Source organism: Rhincodon typus, chromosome 1, assembly GCF_021869965.1.
Source record: "Rhincodon typus isolate 14 chromosome 1, sRhiTyp1.1, whole genome shotgun sequence".
NCBI classification, from domain to species: Eukaryota; Metazoa; Chordata; class Chondrichthyes; order Orectolobiformes; family Rhincodontidae; genus Rhincodon; species Rhincodon typus.
The window spans coordinates 104984662-105002801 of record NC_063332.1 but is presented as its reverse complement, the minus strand read 5'-3'; the positions used below and the strand labels follow the sequence as shown (position 1 = coordinate 105002801).

The 18140-nt window shown below is 38.8% G+C and overlaps 2 protein-coding genes across 4 annotated transcripts in view; one reads left to right on the top strand and one right to left on the bottom strand.

Moving 5' to 3' along the window:
* Positions 1–2520, top strand: part of septin11 (septin-11) — a 39988-nt gene extending 37468 nt beyond the window's left edge. Inside the window, 2 exon segments of the mRNA XM_048603795.1 lie at positions 1365–1557; positions 1560–2520. Coding sequence (XP_048459752.1) covers positions 1365–1557; positions 1560–1585 — 219 coding nt within the window. The 3' untranslated portion in view covers positions 1586–2520.
* A 4059-nt stretch (positions 2521–6579) lies between these two features.
* The window catches only part of ccni (cyclin I), a 39837-nt gene continuing 28276 nt past the window's right edge, over positions 6580–18140 (bottom strand). For all 3 annotated transcript variants that reach the window (XM_048592237.1, XM_048592289.1, XM_048592351.1), the window contains 5 exons: positions 17215–17349; positions 14204–14278; positions 13572–13712; positions 9709–9939; positions 6580–8246 (listed from right to left, as the gene is read on the bottom strand). In XM_048592237.1, coding sequence (XP_048448194.1) covers positions 7794–8246; positions 9709–9939; positions 13572–13712; positions 14204–14278; positions 17215–17349 — 1035 coding nt within the window. In that variant the 3' untranslated portion in view covers positions 6580–7793. The remainder of the gene's footprint in view (positions 8247–9708; positions 9940–13571; positions 13713–14203; positions 14279–17214; positions 17350–18140) is intronic.

Sequence of the window (18140 nt, the reverse complement as noted above, 5' to 3'; positions counted from 1 at the left end):
ATATGAAATCTTACTTAAAAAAAATGTGAACATGTATAACACAACAATGTATTTCTATGCCTTTTTATGCTTCTGCTTTGTACTTGTAAATTTATATTGGAGGGTGGGAATAGAATTAGTAAATCCTTGAATGTTTCAAAACAATTTGTAACTCAAAAAGTATGCTTGCAGTTACGTGCATTTAGCTAACTGCTTATTGCTGTTAGGTGGTTATAAAGTAATGGTTAATTTTCTGATGATATCATAAAATACTAAGCTATTGGTTTATCCACACTCTCTTGAATAGAGCACATATAAATATAATGGTGCCAGCACTGATACATGTTATTCAAATGGATGTTTTGTATGACCTGTGTGGTGTCTGGTTAAATGTTTTTCTGTTCCATTAAAATATCACAGTAGTAAGACAACCACAAGTTCATGTAACACTATTGTAATTAGCTCCCAATAGTAGGGGGCCAGAATCTAAATACCCCACATCTTGAGTACATTCATAGTGTTCATGTGTATTTTTTAAATGGAATTTTTTTGTTGTGTGGTCTAACATTTCAGTGCAAACTCATCCTTTCTTCTTGTTCAGTCAGTGCATTGTTTGTTGTACGTGGCCACATGGGCGTGCTTGCAAAAAGCCTTGTCAATTTACTGTTTTTGTAAACCAGTACATGCGCTTAATGCTTTTGACTGTGAAATTAGGAATTGAATATTTATTATAATCATCATTTTCGCTGCGTACAGTATCCTGTATGGTTGAGAAGGGATGTTTTCTTCAAAAGGGGGGAACTGTTGAAGAGTCCAGTTTGTGGTAAGAATGTATTAGGGAAAAGTACAAATTTGTGGGTTTTTCTATTTCAAAAGGAATTAGCTTCAAATGGCTGTGGATAATTGAATTGCCTGCTTCATAATTATGCCATTGGGATTGTAGTAGAGACTATGCATTTATTGTTAGGAAGGGGAAATCTCAGCCAGATATTCCAGCCCATGATCAGTATACAGATTCCTGCTGGAAAGTGCAAATGCTGGCAGGTGGAGACGAGGGTTGGGTCCTACTGTGTTGTCTGCTGCAGATGATATTCTGCTGATGCACACTGTATAAATTTACAGTCGAAGTTGGCCATGTAATCAGGTGATAGCTAGCACTAGTGCAACTACACTTTTAAGAGTCTTCATTGCAAGGATGATTAATTGGTAGATGTGATTTCCCTTACTTACCTTTTTTTTCCAAGATATTTCACTTGGGTGATTTTCCCAGTTTCATCCCAGGTTCTGGCATATACATGATCATTTATTAGGCTCTTTTCCACTCATTTTCTCCCTCCATCTGCAATCTGTTTAACCAATATTCTTTCTTTAATTTCCCTCTGTAGCTTCTTTATCTAATTGTCCTGCTGCCTGTCCCCTTCTGGATGAGATTCCTAGGCTTTAGAAGAGCTACAGTGTATGCACACACCACGCAGAAGAATTCTTTCTTGGGTCATCATTATTTCTGTTCCTTCCTGGTCACATTTCTTGTACTGTGGCTTGTTGAACCTCAGTATTTTATAGTTCTGACGCAGAGAAAAATCCTAATAAAATAATCTACTTGTGACAGGAACAAGATCAGTATAATATTTAGAAACAGTTGACCTTCTGAATTTGATATTATCTAATGTTATTTGTATAATCATTCTTTATAGCATCAGAAACCATGCACTCAATGTTCTGTCACTGATGATTCTTGCTGTTGTTGCATTGTTTCAAACTTTCTAATAGTTTATCACTATTTATCTTCTCCTTTCTCCAATGCACATTTGCAAGTAAACTTAAACTTGCAAATTTCTTTAAACAACTAATGAAAAGCATGTGTTTTTAGTCAATTATAACTGACTCTACTGTACAAAATTGAATTAGCATGGAAAATTTGATTGACCCTTGAATCATCACAATGCAGACACTTAATATTTTTATTACAGTTTTCAGAACGGGGGTAATTAAATATGGCCAAGGCTTTTTATAAGAGGCCAAGTTACAATTTTATTATCTTTGTTTATAGGTTTTAATATTATCATACAATGACCACTTTAATAATATATACCCTAATAAACAGCTTGTTTTTAGGATTTTGCAAAAGGTAATATGTACAGTCTCTAGATTTTACCTTGGCCTATTTAATGCACCATTTGTAAACTTGGCATCAATGGAGAAATAACATTCTTTTATTGATTTAACACAGATAATTGATAGCAATTCTGCATTAATATTTTGCAAGTTTAAAGTGAAATAATTACCAACAGTTTATAATTAATATAACTAGCATTTATTCTGATGTTAAGGTCAATATAAAAGTACAAAAGGTGCACAAATGCTGCAATGCTGAGGTGGTCATGGATGGAAACTGTCCTTTCATAATTATACTGGTTGTTCAGATGTGCAATGTTGTTGATCTAGTACAGTATGCTTTTCTGTAACCAGCCATATATTTGAACCATTGATTTGGAGACTGTGAAATGTTCTGTAAGAAAATAAACTGATTTTAAACCACAATTTCACTCATTATCAGTGTGATTAGTGGATTTATGTTTTCCTTTCCCTCCCTTAATCTGCATTGATGGTTTGAATAAATAGTACTATTTCTGATTTACTTTATCCAGCTTAAGTTAACTTATTTGGTGATTAATATCAGAATAGTTAATTACATCTTTGGACCTCCTCAATTGTCTCCACATATACCAAATTTAAACCATCAAATTTTTGGGTGGAGGGAGAGAGGGGATTTCTCCTTACAGGATGTCACTGCAACAACTGATGAAGGAATTGGCAGGAAAATGCAACATTGATTTTGCCTATTTATAATATAGTGCTGGTCCTCTTGACTAATTTAGATCCTGAAAATTCTGATCAACTACTTTTATGTCCCTCTTCTAGAAGTTAAACAATTCAACAATAATGTAAACTGTACAAAGTGCTGATAGACAAGTATTTTGTCTAAATCACTTGCTTTGTGACCACATGTAGTTTTGTGCAAACTGTCCTACACCATATATAACACTTTCAACTTAATACTCTTAAAATGAAATTGAGTGATCATCAGGAATACTTCCAGATGACTGGCTTTATCATAATAATAAAGCACCTAAATGATTGAAAACAACAAGCGATACCTGGTGACCCATAATTTACATTCAAAATAAATCACAAAGTCAGCCATTCATTGGATTTTCAGTCAATTTCCAAAGATTTTGTGCACTCTCTCTTTTGCTTATTCTCTCTTGCACACATGGATCACAATTTTTCCCAGCTAACAGTAGATCATTCTAACACTTGCCTGAAGTGAGAGTCTATTTCTTTCCAGCATGGATTTTAACATTTATAAATTTGTTTCCCAATTTCTCCATGGTCTTGCCTCACCCTATGTCTAAACCTTTTCCAACCCTACACAAATTAAAGAAAGTTCTACTCTTAATTCTGACCACTTGCATATCCTGGATTTTATTTGCTGCACGATGACTGTGGCTTCAATTAACCAAGGCCCAGATTCTGGAATTCGCTCCATAAATCTTTGTGCTTTTCTACAGTCCTTTTTCTCCTTTAACCTTAGATCTTTGACTAAGCTTTTGGGTGTCAGTATCAGTATCTTGCTTGGTAATGCTCCCATGCTATTTCTAAACGCAAAGAGTTGTAAATATTGCATCGGTTGCGTCTTGACAGCAGACTGCAGTTTAACAAGGAGAAATTTACTTAATAACATTTATGATGTAAAACATTTTGATCATTTAGCAGGTTAGCCAGTGAACAGAATGTAGCTTTATGCCACCAACCCTGCAATTTCTCTCCCTATGTGTTGAAAGCAAAGCAAATAAACACTTTGTTTAAACAATATTATGGAGGTTGCTGCAAAATTAAGATGCTGGAAATATGAAACAAAAAACAATGTTGGCAATGCTTTAGTCAGACAGCATCTGTAGACAGAAAAACAATGTTTGAAGATTTTGGCATGAATGTTTGACTTAACAGGGCCATAGAGCTCAACTTGTAAAAGTGACTAGTTTGGCCATGGCTGTAGCATTGTGTCCGGTTCTGGATGCTGCACTTTAAGGAATGTGAAGACATCAGACAGAATGCAGGTAAGATTCATAAGCACAATTCCAAGGATGAGAAACTTCAGTTGTGAAGCTTAATCGGAGAAAACAGAGAGGAGATTTGATGGAGGTATTCAAAACTCGTGTGGACTGGTCAGATGAGCTGGGGAGAAACTGCACCCATTTATTAATGGATAGAGAACAACAATTTCATGTAGTGAGTGGTTGCAGGTCCTTCCTGTATCATGGAAGCTTTTCTATGCCTTGTCCTTTCTTCTTTATCAGTCTGATATTCTATCTTTTTTTTTAAAACAACCACATCCCACAAATTAATTTTTAAAAATTGCATGTCCCTCTGTGATGTTGCTCCATTCTACTGGTGTACTTTTGTGTTCTGTGAAAGAATGCTTTCCTCTGTTCCAATTATTCTCATTCTGCTGCCCTCCTGGCTAAAAATAGCCTCCAGCTGCATTGTAGGGATATTCGGCCCATTTGAATCTACACAGACCCTCCGAAAAGCATCCCACCCTATCCCCATAACCCTGCACACTATGGGGCAATTTAGCGTGGCCAATCCACCTATCCCTGTACACCTTTGGACTGGGAGGAAACTGGAGCACTAGACAGAAACCCAGCAGGCACGGGGATAAACACGCAAACTCCACAGTCAATTATCCAAAATTGGAATCGAACCCAGGTCCCTAGCGCTGAGACAGCAGTGCTAATATCTGAACAATATTCTTTGTTTATCTTAAAACTGGCAACAGCAAGAATAACAAAACTTCAAATTCCTGATGTGTTATGTAAATTAAGTTTTTAAGCTTTTATTCATTACCTTTCCCTGCCTTTTTGAAAATATGCAGTGCCAGGTTTGAGATTTACGCTCCTTAACTATTATTGTATTTTTCCTATATTTGGAAACCTTTGTCACCTCTACTAATGCAGCTACCCATCGATGTTGTTTCCCCTTCAATGAGGTGCCTCTTGCGATACTTCAGTGTGTAGGTTTAATAAATAAACTTGTTGTGCCTTCAGTGGTTGTTAGATGAAGTAGGAAAACAGAAGTAACAACGTTATTGGTAAATATTTGGGTTATAAGCAAACTGCCCTCCCGAGTCTTTTATTCTACATGATTCATGAATTTTAGAGTTTATCAGCCAGGGCTCCTTTACTTCCTTTCCCAATAGAACCAACACTGTAGCTAACTTTATAATTATTGAATAGTTCCTTTGACATTTGGTCCTGTGTTGCTTAGGTTAAGAGCTGACTTTATGGATACCTTTCCCATAATATAAGCTGACATCTCCCATTACAAAAGCTGCTTTAAAATTGTCAGTTTGATAAGTCTTATCAAATGTTGGGAATGAATAACTGACTTTTATTGCCTTTCTAGTCCTCTTAGCAAAAAGGATAACCTTACATCATCCATGTTAAACTTCACTTGCCAAATTTTGGCCCATTCACAACCATTTGCAAATTTCTTCTCATTACAATTTGCTTTCTCCCTTTTTGCCCAACCTGCAAATTTGGCTATGGTACTTTGTCCTGCATAATCATTGGTCCTCAAGCACCAAACTATGTTCAACCACTATGGCACCCCATAAAGTTACATTTTGACAACCAGAAGACGACCCATTTATCCCAACTCGATCCAAGCTACTTTCTGCCTCCCTCCCTTTTTGTACAAGGGTGTTATATTAACATTTTTTAATCCATTGGAACCTTTCCCACAATCCAGGGAATTTTGGGATATTAAAACCAGTGGATCCACTCTCTCTGCTGCCACTTTCTTTAAAACTCTAGGATGTAGGCCACCAGGGACTTGTCTGCCTTCAATCCTAATATTTACTTAGTACTTATTCCTCCCTGATGATTGTTCCATATGTTCCTTCCTTTCTACGACCTCTGCAGTACTTGCTACTATTGGAATAATATTAGTATCCACCACCATGAAAAGTGAAGCAAAATATTGATTTAGTGACTCTACCCTGTGTGTTCCCCACTTAACTTCCTGGTCTCATCCTCCAAGGGACCAACATTCACTTTAGCTACTCTCTTCCCTTTTATATATTTAAGAAGCTTTTGCTATCCACTTTTATATTTTGCCCCAGTTTTTCACCTACCCTCATGCTTTTTATTTAGGTAACACTTTGGCAGATTGCTGATCTTTAAAGGTTTCAGTCTGCCACACACCTTTGCAATATGGTTTTCCTTCGTTTGTGTCTTTATTCATAGCTAAGCAAGGAAATAGTATGTTTTGTGCATTCAGATACAGAATCTTTAAGGTTGTTCAATTGTCAAATTTCCCTACTCTTGTAGCATTTTAGTGTGACATTAATATGGGCATTTACTACTTTGTAATATTTCTTACCAAATTAAATGTTTCAATTTTCAGGGGAAAGAAGGAAGGCTACTGACGTAGGCAGAAAGGAAGCACACAAACGCTACCTTGCTGATTATTCTCAAAGAAGTGTACAGTTAGCAATTGTGTAACAACTTTAAATAAAATAAGCAAGAAACATAATAATGAATCAAGGACAACTTTATTGCTGCCAGAAGCACTTCAGCAGTACAATTGCACTTTTTCAAAGACTGCAGTACCTTTTTCAGACTGTAGAGAGAGCACTGTGCCCAAAGTCAGATAGATGATTTAAGAAACTGGAAGGAGTAAAAATAACAATTACTTCTTTCCCCTCCACATTTGGGATAAAGCATAGTGAAGCTAAAATAGGTTTAATTTCAAATAACTGCCCATTTAGAATTATTTTTAATCATATGTGAATTCCTGGTAATAAATCCTGTGATGTGAACTGAAGTTTTTTTTTTGCATAAAGTTTCAAAACTCAGGTTTGTGTAAACTAAACTGATGTACAATTATGGCAAGTTCATAGTTTCCCAAAATGGCACAATGCAATGAAAAGAACAAATAAATAGACATCATCTAAACTGTGGTACACCATTTTAGTTAACTGATTTTAACATTACAAAACAATGCGTAGAATTCACATAAAATCAACCACGTTTAAAAAACTAAATAACATTTGTTTCAGACCCAAAAGAACAGCATCTCTTCCAAATTTAACAAAATAAAACTCAAAGTGCTGTTTCATTGTTTCTATAATAAAACAAATTTAGAGGACTTTGCAGCAGTGTTTAAAGAAACTTTTTGTTCATAACCAAAACCTCCCAACAATTTTAGTTTTTGGGCAGTTTGTGCAGCAGCTGGCCTCAAGAAAATTGGTTTGCTTGACAATTTTTGTTAAACATCATACATACTAAGAGTTATAAAAAGAAAAACACCCCTCCAAAAATCCTCCTCAAAAGGTCAGTGTGTGTAAAACATGCACATCAACGTATTTAAGCACAAGAAACTACAGGATGAAATTGGATGGTAAGCAACAACTAGGCTGTCAAATTGAATATGTCACAGTGAATTGTAGATTTGGAACAGAACAGACGGCACAAAAACATGTCAAGATTTAGAAATAGATGCAATTATACTGACAACGAGAGAAAATGTTAAAATTGTTACAACTTTTTTTGTTCCAGTTTTTGGGTCTTTTAATATTTTTAGTATATTCTTTTTATACTTTTTTGAGTGCTTGAATAAATGATTAGACTAAAATTAGCAGCATGAAAATGTTTGGCTCACTTCATTTTCAGCCTGGTAAGGTATGCCCTTCAACACTATCATCTGGTGATGCAGCTCAAGCCCTAAACTTCAGCCACTTTGGCCAGTTAAATGACTGTAACTGGCTGAAGTGGAGGACAAGGAGAGATACTGCCATCTTTAATCTGTAGATTAGTGCTACAGCTAGAGGATACAGTATCTATCCCCACAATTTCTTGACTGCACTCCTCATTGTACAAACGCTTTATTCCATCATAGAAGTCATCCATTTCCATGTCCTCTACTTTGCGTTTTGCCGAGGCCTGCTTGCAGCTATAGGAATCAGGTAGGCGATGGCAGGGTGCTGCTGTACTGCTAATTCTCTTGGTGGCATCCTTGACAACAAACTCTGGCTCTGTGGTAGGGGAGGAGTATAACTTAAGTGCTCCCCTACCACACAGCACCATGGTTTGTTTGCCGGGGTTGTAGATGTACACCTCATTGGATGGTAGGGAAGCCCGAAATGTGGATAGGTGTCCAGCCACAAGCTCTCGACAACGAATTAGTTGTAAGCTATCAAGCTGAAAAATCAACAACATTTTGAAATATTTCAATATCAATGATTGAGAGAAACTGGACACCCATAAATGCATTAACTGCTGACACATGTAATATGTTGACAATAATTTGAGATGTTTGAAAGCTTAAATATTGCATTTGCCCCCTTACAAAAAAGTAAGTTCCTTTTCCTGGCAGTCTGGATATCTGGCACAACACTGTAGTTAACATAGCTTAAAATTCTTAATATCAACTACATTTAATAGTCCAATATAGTGGGTCTGCTTTCAGGAGAAATTTCTCAAAATTGTTCAGTAGGACACAAATTGTACTGGTGCTACTGAAATTGAAGTGTTCTGTGCTGCTTTAATACATGACCATGCAGTAATCAACAATAGTTTTGCATTTCCTTTAAGCTCTTGTGATAAACAATAAAGAAATCAGGGCAAGGTTTGCTATTTGCCATTTAAACTTGTTCAGTTATTCAATAAGATCTCCTATTTCAACTCCACCTTCCCACACTATCCCCTTGCCCCATGATGCCCAAAAGTCTAACAAACTCAGCTTGGAACATATTCACAACTGCTGATTCACCATACTCTGGCATGCAGAATTCATGACCCTATGAATGAACAAATTTCTCCTCAGTTCTGAACTAAATGGAAACCCCTTATTCAAAGGCTATGATCACAGTTGTTTTAGATTCCCCGTTTAGGAGTCATTTTCTCAGTATCTACACTGTCAGGTCATGTCAAAAACTGGTTTCAATTACATCACTTCTCATTCTCGGTTCCAGGGAATACTGGATTTTCTACACAACCCCTTCTCAAAGCAATCCTCTCATCACAGGAACCAAGCTAATGAATCTTCACCACACTCTAGCAGTGTGCCTTTAAATGACACCACAGAAACTGCACGAACCGCTCCAGGTGTGCCCTTGTGTAATTCTAGTAAGAGTTCTTTACTCCTATACTCCCACTCTTCTGCAACAAAAGCTAGCTAACATACTCTACTGTCTTCCTAACTGCTTACTGCATTGGCAGGTTAACTTTGTTCCATGTACGAGGCATCTAGGTGTCTCTGAATGCAAACAATTCCTAGTTTCTTGCAAAGTAATCTATACTGCTTTCATTTCTCTTCCTACCAAGTAGGTAACATTACATTCCCCAACTGCCATGTTCTTGCCCCCTTGGACTACACAGGCATGTGCAAATGTAGACCAGGTACAGTTCCTGAACCAAAAGTTAAGTTTCATCAACAACAGGGGTGATTACTATGACCATAATATTTAAGTGTTGGAACAATTAGGTGATTGATTTTGACTAATATAGACACAATGGGCCAAAGGGCCTTTTTTCTGTGCTGTAGATCTTGATGACTAAGGGGTCTACCTATGTACATATATAATACATGCCAATTTTCTATACTAGCATTTCCTTTTAAAAAAACAAGCATCTCACCCAGGTAAACGCAAGTAGCCCATACCTGTGCCTTTTTCAGCAGATCAATAGTGACAGCTAGCCAATCAGGAATAGATGTTTCCAGCTTGAGACTGATGATAGCCAGTGCAAGCGTAGAGCCCTTGAACTGTAGAAGCTGGTGACAAGCCACACAGTGCTGTAGCTGCCTAATAAGGAGTGCAATGTGTTGGGACGGGGTCATCTTAGGCAGGTTGCTCAGTAACTGGGGACGGCTGGATATCGTCATCGCATGAAACTGAACAAACATTAGAAAAATTATTTCAGCCATATTGACAAATTAAGCACTGCTATAGTACTCAAGCATGAAAAATAATCTTGAAGTCGCAGTATGTACATAGCTCCACCTCAAGCCAAAGAATGTTACATTTGCTCCATGATGCTGATGTTAGCTAATCTCATGAGGGAGGCACAAAAAAATCAGTTAACTCAATACTGATAGAAACTGGGCTGTTCATTGTCTGAAAACTTTAGCCACCCATTTTACAAGGTCTGTTGTAGTTACAACCAAATGTCCATCTTAAAGAATTCCCGAAGGAAATAAAGCACCACAAACATTCAGAAACACCTGTATGAATATTGAGGAGAAAGCCAGATGAACCCTGACAGTTAAGAGGAATTAAGGTCCCCCACAACAATGAAATTCAAGTATTAACTCAAAGATTTCCAATGGTTGTGGCATAAGTACACAAAACTGAATATCAACATAATGCAGTGTTTAAACCCTAGTATTAACTCATTACTACAGAAATAGGATACAAAGGCATCCTCACCACCAGCATTAGCATGGAGCTGAAATCTGCAGGACTAAGGAGTAGCAGATACTTCACACAATCACTCCCACCAACAAAGATGTGATCAGAAATATGGAATTAATTACAAGGAGTGGTAAAGCAAATAGTGCAGATTTTTGAAAAAAACAGATAAGTATATAAGGGACCCCTCCCTCGGGCCTTTTACCTGCACTCGATCTTTTCATTGAGAACTGTCGACGTGACATTAGTCACCTCAATTTCACTGCCCCTCTCAACAAATCCAACTTATCTCCTTCCGAACTGACTGCACTCCGTGCACTCAGATCTAACCCTGACTTTGTCATCAAGCCTGCTGATAGGGGCGGTGCTGTTGTAGTCTGGCGTACTGGCCTCTACCTTGCAGAGGCGGAGTGCCAGCTCTCAGATACCTCCTCCTACCTTCCCCTGGACCATGATCCCACCATGGCACATCAGGCCATTGTCCACTACGGTTACGGATCTCATTTCATCCGGTGATCTCTCCCTCTCCGATCTCACCCCCTCCTCCGCTTCCAAGCGGATAGTCCCCCAACCCCGCACAGCTCGTTTCTACCTCCTGCCAAAAAACCACAAAACAGGACTGTCCAGGCAGACACATTCTTTCAGCCTGTTCTTGCCCCACAGAACTGATCTCTTCCTATCTTGACTCAGTCTTCTCCCCTCTGGTCCAATCCCTACCCACATACATCCATGATTCATCAGACGCCTTACGCCGGTTTCAAAACTTCCAGTTTACCGGCTCCAGCCTCCTCCTCTTTACAATGGACGTGCAATCCCTTTACATGTCCATTCCCCACCAGGAGGGTCTTAGGGCTCTCCGCTTCTTGCTGGAGCAAAGACCTGAACCATCCCTACCCATTACCACCCTCCTCTGCTTGGCCGAGCTTGTCCTCACCCTCAACAACTTCTCTTTCAACTCCTCTCATTTTCTTCAGGTAAGAGGGGTTGCCCTGGGTACCCGCATGAGCCCTAGTTATACCCGTCTCTTCGTGGAACATTCTCCAGTCCTATTCCAGCCCCCACCCACAACTCTTTCTCCGATACATCGATGATATTATCAGTGCTGCTTCCCTCTCTCGTCTGGAATTGGAAAACTTCATCAATTTTGCCTCCAATTTCCCCCCGCCCTCACGTTCACCTAGTCTATCTCTGACTCCTCCCTTCCCTTCCTCAACATTTCTGGGGATAGACTGGCCACTGATATCCATTACAAACCCAGTGACTCCCACAGCTACCTGGACTATACATCCTCACACCCCACTTCCCGTAAAAACTCCGTCCCATTCTCTCAGTTCCTCCGTCTCCGTCACCTATGTTCAGATGAGGCCAACTTCGACAAGGGAGCCTCCAAAATGTCCACCTTCTTACTCAACCAAGGATTCCCCAGCTCCGTTGTCGACAGGGCCCTCAACCAAGTCCGACCCATCTCCCACACTTCTGCCCTCACCCCTTCTCTTCCCTCCCACAACAGCGATAGGGTTCCCCTTATCCTCACCTACCATCCCACCAGCATCCACGTCCAGAAGATCATTAGATGTCATTTCCGTCACCTCCAGCGAGATGCCACCACCAGGCACATATTCCCCTCCTCCCGCAGGGACACCCTGGTCCACACTTCCTTCACTGCCAACACCTTTCCACAGCCCTACGGCACCTTTCCCTGTAACCGAAGGTGCAACACCTGACCATTTACCGCCTCCCTCCCCACTATCCGAGGGCCCAAACATACCTTCCAGGTGAAGCAACACTTGACCTGCACCTCCCAGAATCTAGTCTACTGCATTCGCTGCTCACAATGTGGTCTCCTCACCGTTGGGGAAGTGAAGCATAGACTTGACGACCACTTCGCAGAACATCTACTTTCTGCTCGCAAAAAAGACCCTGAACTACCTGTTGCCTGCCACTTCAATACACCACCCTGCTCCCTGGCCACCATCTCTGTCTCTGGCTTGCTGCAGTGTTCCAGTGAAGCCCAATGCAAGCTGGAGGAACAACACCTCATTTTCCACTTGGGGACCCTACAGCGTTCCGGACTTAAAACTGAGTTCAATAATTTTAGGGCCTAAACTCTCCCGTGTCCCAGGTCCCCCACCCCCATACCAGGCCTTGTTACCACATAGCCTGCCATTACACACCCCCTGTTGTTAGTCACTAACAGTCCCCATTAACAACTATTCATCCTCCCAGCCTGATCGTTAGCAACTCTTTTGCCTGTCCAACTGTCTTTCTCTCTCTTTGGGCTCTATCCTATCATTTACTCCCTACCCCACCACCACCCCCCCCTCCCTATTTTCTGCATATAAACTGACATTTTCCCAGCCACCATCAGTTCTGAGCAAACGTTAACTCTGCTTTCTCCTTCACAGATGCTGAGCTTTTCCAGCAACTTTGTTTTTGTTCCAAGTATACAATGGAGGATGAGGGAAGGCCATAGAAGATTACAATGATACAATGAATGATAAACTCAAGTCAAGCATAAACAATGGCAACAGACTAGCTGGATTAAGTGGTTTAGAAGTCAGCTTCCACACGTGGAGGGCAAGGTGGGGTGCAATCTGAACACATCACTATTGTACCAGTCCTTTACAGTACAATGAGCCATTACAGTGCCTGTAGTTAGATACAGTAATTAAGGCATTGCCTCAGTGTTAATTTCTTTCCCCTGGCCCTCAGACTGCAGTTTTGAACTCCACATTTGCAGGGAAGAAGGTTAGCATCTTCAGTTAATATACCATGCCATTTTGCAGCACTATCTGGATTATGTCTGACTTAATTAGTCATTGTCACTACGTCAAGATTATATTATGTTACGTTATGCAGCAGCAAGAAGTGGCTTCATTCTGGATTAAATTCCAAATTCTGGAATCATTACTTCCTCTCCTGAGAAACATATTTCCTTGACAACAACAGACATGCACACAAACAGTTTTATGTTTCTGACACAAATAACAATACAACAAATAGTTTCCCAACCCTCTTGCTCTAGCATCCTTGTGGATGAATTACTGAACCAAAATAGCTTCAGAGTATTTTACAAAAATGTATACAAGGACTAGAGTAATCAAAACATGCTCACAATATGAAGAAAATCCAAGGGTGTTGCTGTGTGCAAATCCCAGTTCAATTTATCCAGTACAATCCTCTCCATTCTCAGAATATCTGCTGATGAACAACCACAGTTGCTGGTCTTTACCATGTCCTTTAGAGATGGAATGATCTGCAGCAGAAAAACACAAGAGAATTACTTTATGGATATCAGGTTTGCATCAAATCAGAATGCACAAGTGCAAATACATTTGTTGCTTCTAGCTGCCTGGAAACAGTAGAAACTCAGTTCACTGCTTAGTCCAAGTGTGTAGGGTTTTTAAAAGTACACATCGAGGCACATCCGAAAAGTCCCACTGAAGATCAATTCCATATTTGTAGGTCATAATGCTGCAAGTTTTTTTTGTTTCGTCAAAAGTACAAATAAATGATACTTAATACACAGCACTATTACCTGAACTTTTGAAAGTAAATGTTATCATAATTAAAACAAGCAGAGCGTCATCCTGAAATAAATGTTATGCCACATGCATTTAATAACCTTTATCATAGACGTTAAAGAAGTCTAGTATGTCTGCTAGGACAGAAACCAACTCTCTCAGAAGTTTCAGGGAAGAGAAATAAATGAAATAAATTTTGTTAATTTAAAAAAAGTCAACCAACCTCATCTTCTTCATTGGTTTTAGCTGCCAGGAAGAAACAACTGATAGCTATACACCACAGATACTTTGGACGGGCCTTGAAAATCAGAAAAAGTAGTTAACTCAAAGTATAAAATTAAATCATGCATATTTAAATACCTAATTATAAGTATCAAACAGTATGCCAATCCTGTATTTCCTTGGTGCTTAAAAAATTGCAGATTTCATTTTGTAATTTTCCAAAACCAAAAGAATATATTTTATGGTTATGCCAGGTACGGCAGGAATCTGACTCAGTACTAATTGGTCACTATAGTGCAGCTGACAGAACACTGCGCAAACAGAGCGAGAAAAAATGAACTAGGATGGTTTTGTGACAAAGCACAAATGACAGAATGGTCAGCACCAACAGGCCATTTAAACCAAATGCATTTTGCTAGTGTTCTATTCCCTTCTCCTGCATGCTTCCCCTTAAAGCATCTAGGGTACTCACATCAACCGTTTTCAAAGACTCCTCATTTGTAACTATACACAAGAATTTGCCTCTGAATTATATAGTGGAATTATTGATGATCCTCGTATGTTTATGGCCTCCAATTTACACCACAATTTTTTCAATATCTAGCCAATCAAACCCCTTCACTGAAGTGATTAAAATCAGGACAGTACTGGTGTCAGATTTAGAAGAGCACAGATATGTCAAAAGCCAGTGGGCAGGATCACAAAGATGGGGAAAGGCAACTCTGTAGAAGGATTTGACCAGGATGAGCATTTTAAATCCTGACACTGATTAAGTAGTGCAGGCTAGCAAGCTCAGACAATGTTTATTTTCTAATTTACACCCAGAGTTTTCAATATCATATTTATGTTGTAATGTAAGAACACATGGTGGCCAGGTTGGGGTTGGAAAAGCCAAGTTTACATGTTAACAGAAGCATAGATAAAAAGGTTCAGCAATAAATCACAATCATTTTGAAGCAGAAGGTTGGGAGATGAAAAATCAGACTTTGATAGAGGTGGAAATAACAAATAAATAAGTAAATAAATAGAGCGGCTGTGTGTCACCATGAACATGTTGTCAGAAGTTCCATCTTGGACACATATCTGCAAATAATTTGGTGAAATCTCAAACAATGCTTGGGACAAGGACTGAGTTGGTGGCCTAGGCAATGGTCTACGGCTTATGGTTTGCCCAAAATTTTGGAACTGTATTTCAAATTCCCAAGTCCAAATAGGTTATGTTTGTAGTGAAGTGCAGTAGAATCCATATCCTGATCACATCTTTTGCCAGTCTAAATAGCTCCTGTTTTCTGCTCTGTAGATAGCTTGCTATCTATTCAATATTTTTTTTCCTGACTCACATACACTGAATGTAACGCCTATTATGTAAGTACCCTTATCAAAAGTTTTTTTGAAAATCCAAAAATATATCTGCTGAATTACCTTTTCTGTCTACTCAGTTACTCCTTCAAAGAAGTCAATATGCCTAGTCAAGCATAACCTCCCCTTTGTATTTTGACTCGAGATGATTTTCTATTGATTTTTTGAATAAAGATTCAATTTTTCCTACCATCAATATTAAGCAAACAATAGTTCCTAGGCTTAGAACAGAATCACAGAACCCTTGCAGGGTGGAAGCAAGCCAATTGGCCCATTGGGTCCACACCACCTCGAAGAAGAGCATTCCACCCAGACCCACCCCCCATCCCTGTAACCCTGCAATTCCCAGATTTAAATCAACGAAACCTGCACATTTTTGGACTGTGGGAGGAAACACACACACAAACAGAGAGAATGCACAAACTCCACACAGACAGACAGTCATCCTAGGGTGGAATCATACCGTTATGCTTTGAGGCAACGGTGCTAACCATTGAGCCACCATGCTCCCCCATACTTGTTATAAACAGATTTTAAAAAGTAAAACATTGGTGAAATAAATTGTGCCAGAGGACCAATGATTGCTTTTAGCATGGAGGACAGCGTCCCCATCTCCTCCACTATTTCTATAATTTGTCCAGACTAGTGACCTTATCCTCAAACTTAATTACATACCTCTTGCTATCCAGAGGCCTGGTTATTTCTCCCTAATGTCATTGTCCACCTAGTTTTCTGGTAAATATAGGGGCAAAGTAATTGATTCATATTTTTCTAATGTTACTGTCATTACCTCCAAAGTGAACTTATACATGTCTTAGTTAATATCTTTATTCTGAACTTTGTTACTAATGTACTTGTAAAATATTTCACAACTTTTTTATTCCTTGATAACATTTTGTAGATCCTCACTGCTGTCCTAATTTTTTTTTTTTTTGAAACCTTCTTCCTTAACCTTTTCATGTTTTCTCCTTTGCTATATGCACGTATTTTAGTTTTAATTTTGACTGTCAATATTTGTAGTGATTCATTATTGGTTAGTTTGATTCTTTTTGCTCAAGATGAGTCATTTTCATGTCAAGTAGTAGCAAATTTGGCTCACTTGGAAATTCAGACAAATCCAGTCTCATGGCATTACAATACAATGGTTTTCACTTTTCCATACAAAAATATCCACTTATAAAAGTAATTTGTGTCTATTTTATAGTTCTCAGTCAAAGCCGGCAAATCAAGTAGAAACTAGTACAAAAGAAAAACATGCAGCACGTCTTCAGTATTTTGAAATTCACAGTTGGACCCAATCCCAGTCGAGTATTTGAAAAAAAAATCAAAACTACATGACATACATAGAATTTGTTTTTAGTCCCATGATTTGCAGTACAATCACACAATAGATAGGAAGCAAAGAACCAATATAGAACCACAAAACGATGGCAACCTTTTAGTCCACTGTGGACTTTGGCCAAACAAGACTTTTTCAGTCTAGCCCCACTTTTCAATTTTTGGTCAGTAGTCTTATAGTTTACAGGTGCAAAACCTTGCATGCAACAATTTTTTAAAAAGCCACAAAAAGAAACCAAAGGGTGTAAAAGGACAGAGTATAGTCTTCGTTCAGCTATAAATCAGGTTACATATGATTTAATACAAGTTCCTTACCTTTACCAGAGCTAAAAACCTGTCCAAAATTGTGATAGCAAGAGAAAGTGTTTCTGGATAAAAGTGAAATTTTCTGTTCAAGTCAGCCAGCCACTGAATGACCTCATCCCGCTGTGCTGGAGAGACATCTGTATCCTGCAGAAAACAGTGAAGAGGATTTCCATATGAACATGCTGCATTTAATGGCTGAATTGATTGCAAGCTTAACTCCACTTTGCTGCCTGCCTCCCCATTTTCCTTCATTTTCTTGTTCATTAAAAAAAAAAATCTTTCTAACCCAGCTTATATATTCAATGAACAAGCCTCCACTTCTCTTTGGAGAATTCCAAATACCAACATCCTCACAAAAGAAATACTTTTAAGCACGTTGTGGGTCTACTTATACTACACGGGCTGTAGTGGGTCAAGATGGCAGCTCACAACCACCTTCAAGGGCAACTAGGGATGGGCAATAAGTTCTGCCCAGCCAGAAACGTCCCATGAATAAATTACAAAAAAATCTTAAATGGGAAGCCCCTTATTTTCAAACTATGTCCCATCATTAAAAATTGCCCAGAGAGGCAAAACATCCTTTCAACATTTACCCCATCAAAGCCTTGTAAAATGACATGTTCCAATAAGATAATCTTACATTTAAAAAAAAACTCCAATTGGTATAGGCCCAACCTGTTAAAACATTCATCGTAATTAAACCTCTTTCTTCCAGAAAATCAGCTTGGAGAACCTCCTCTGAATTTCTTCCAGGGCAACTATATCTCTCCTTCTACAAGGACACAAAATGGGGCACAGTACTCCATGTGCAACGTCACCAATATCTTACGTGGTGTTACAAAGATGTAATACACCAAATAGCAATATCAGATGGTCATATGTGAGAAACCTTCTTTAAAAAGACAAGGATGCTAACTTGAAGTAACTAATTTGTA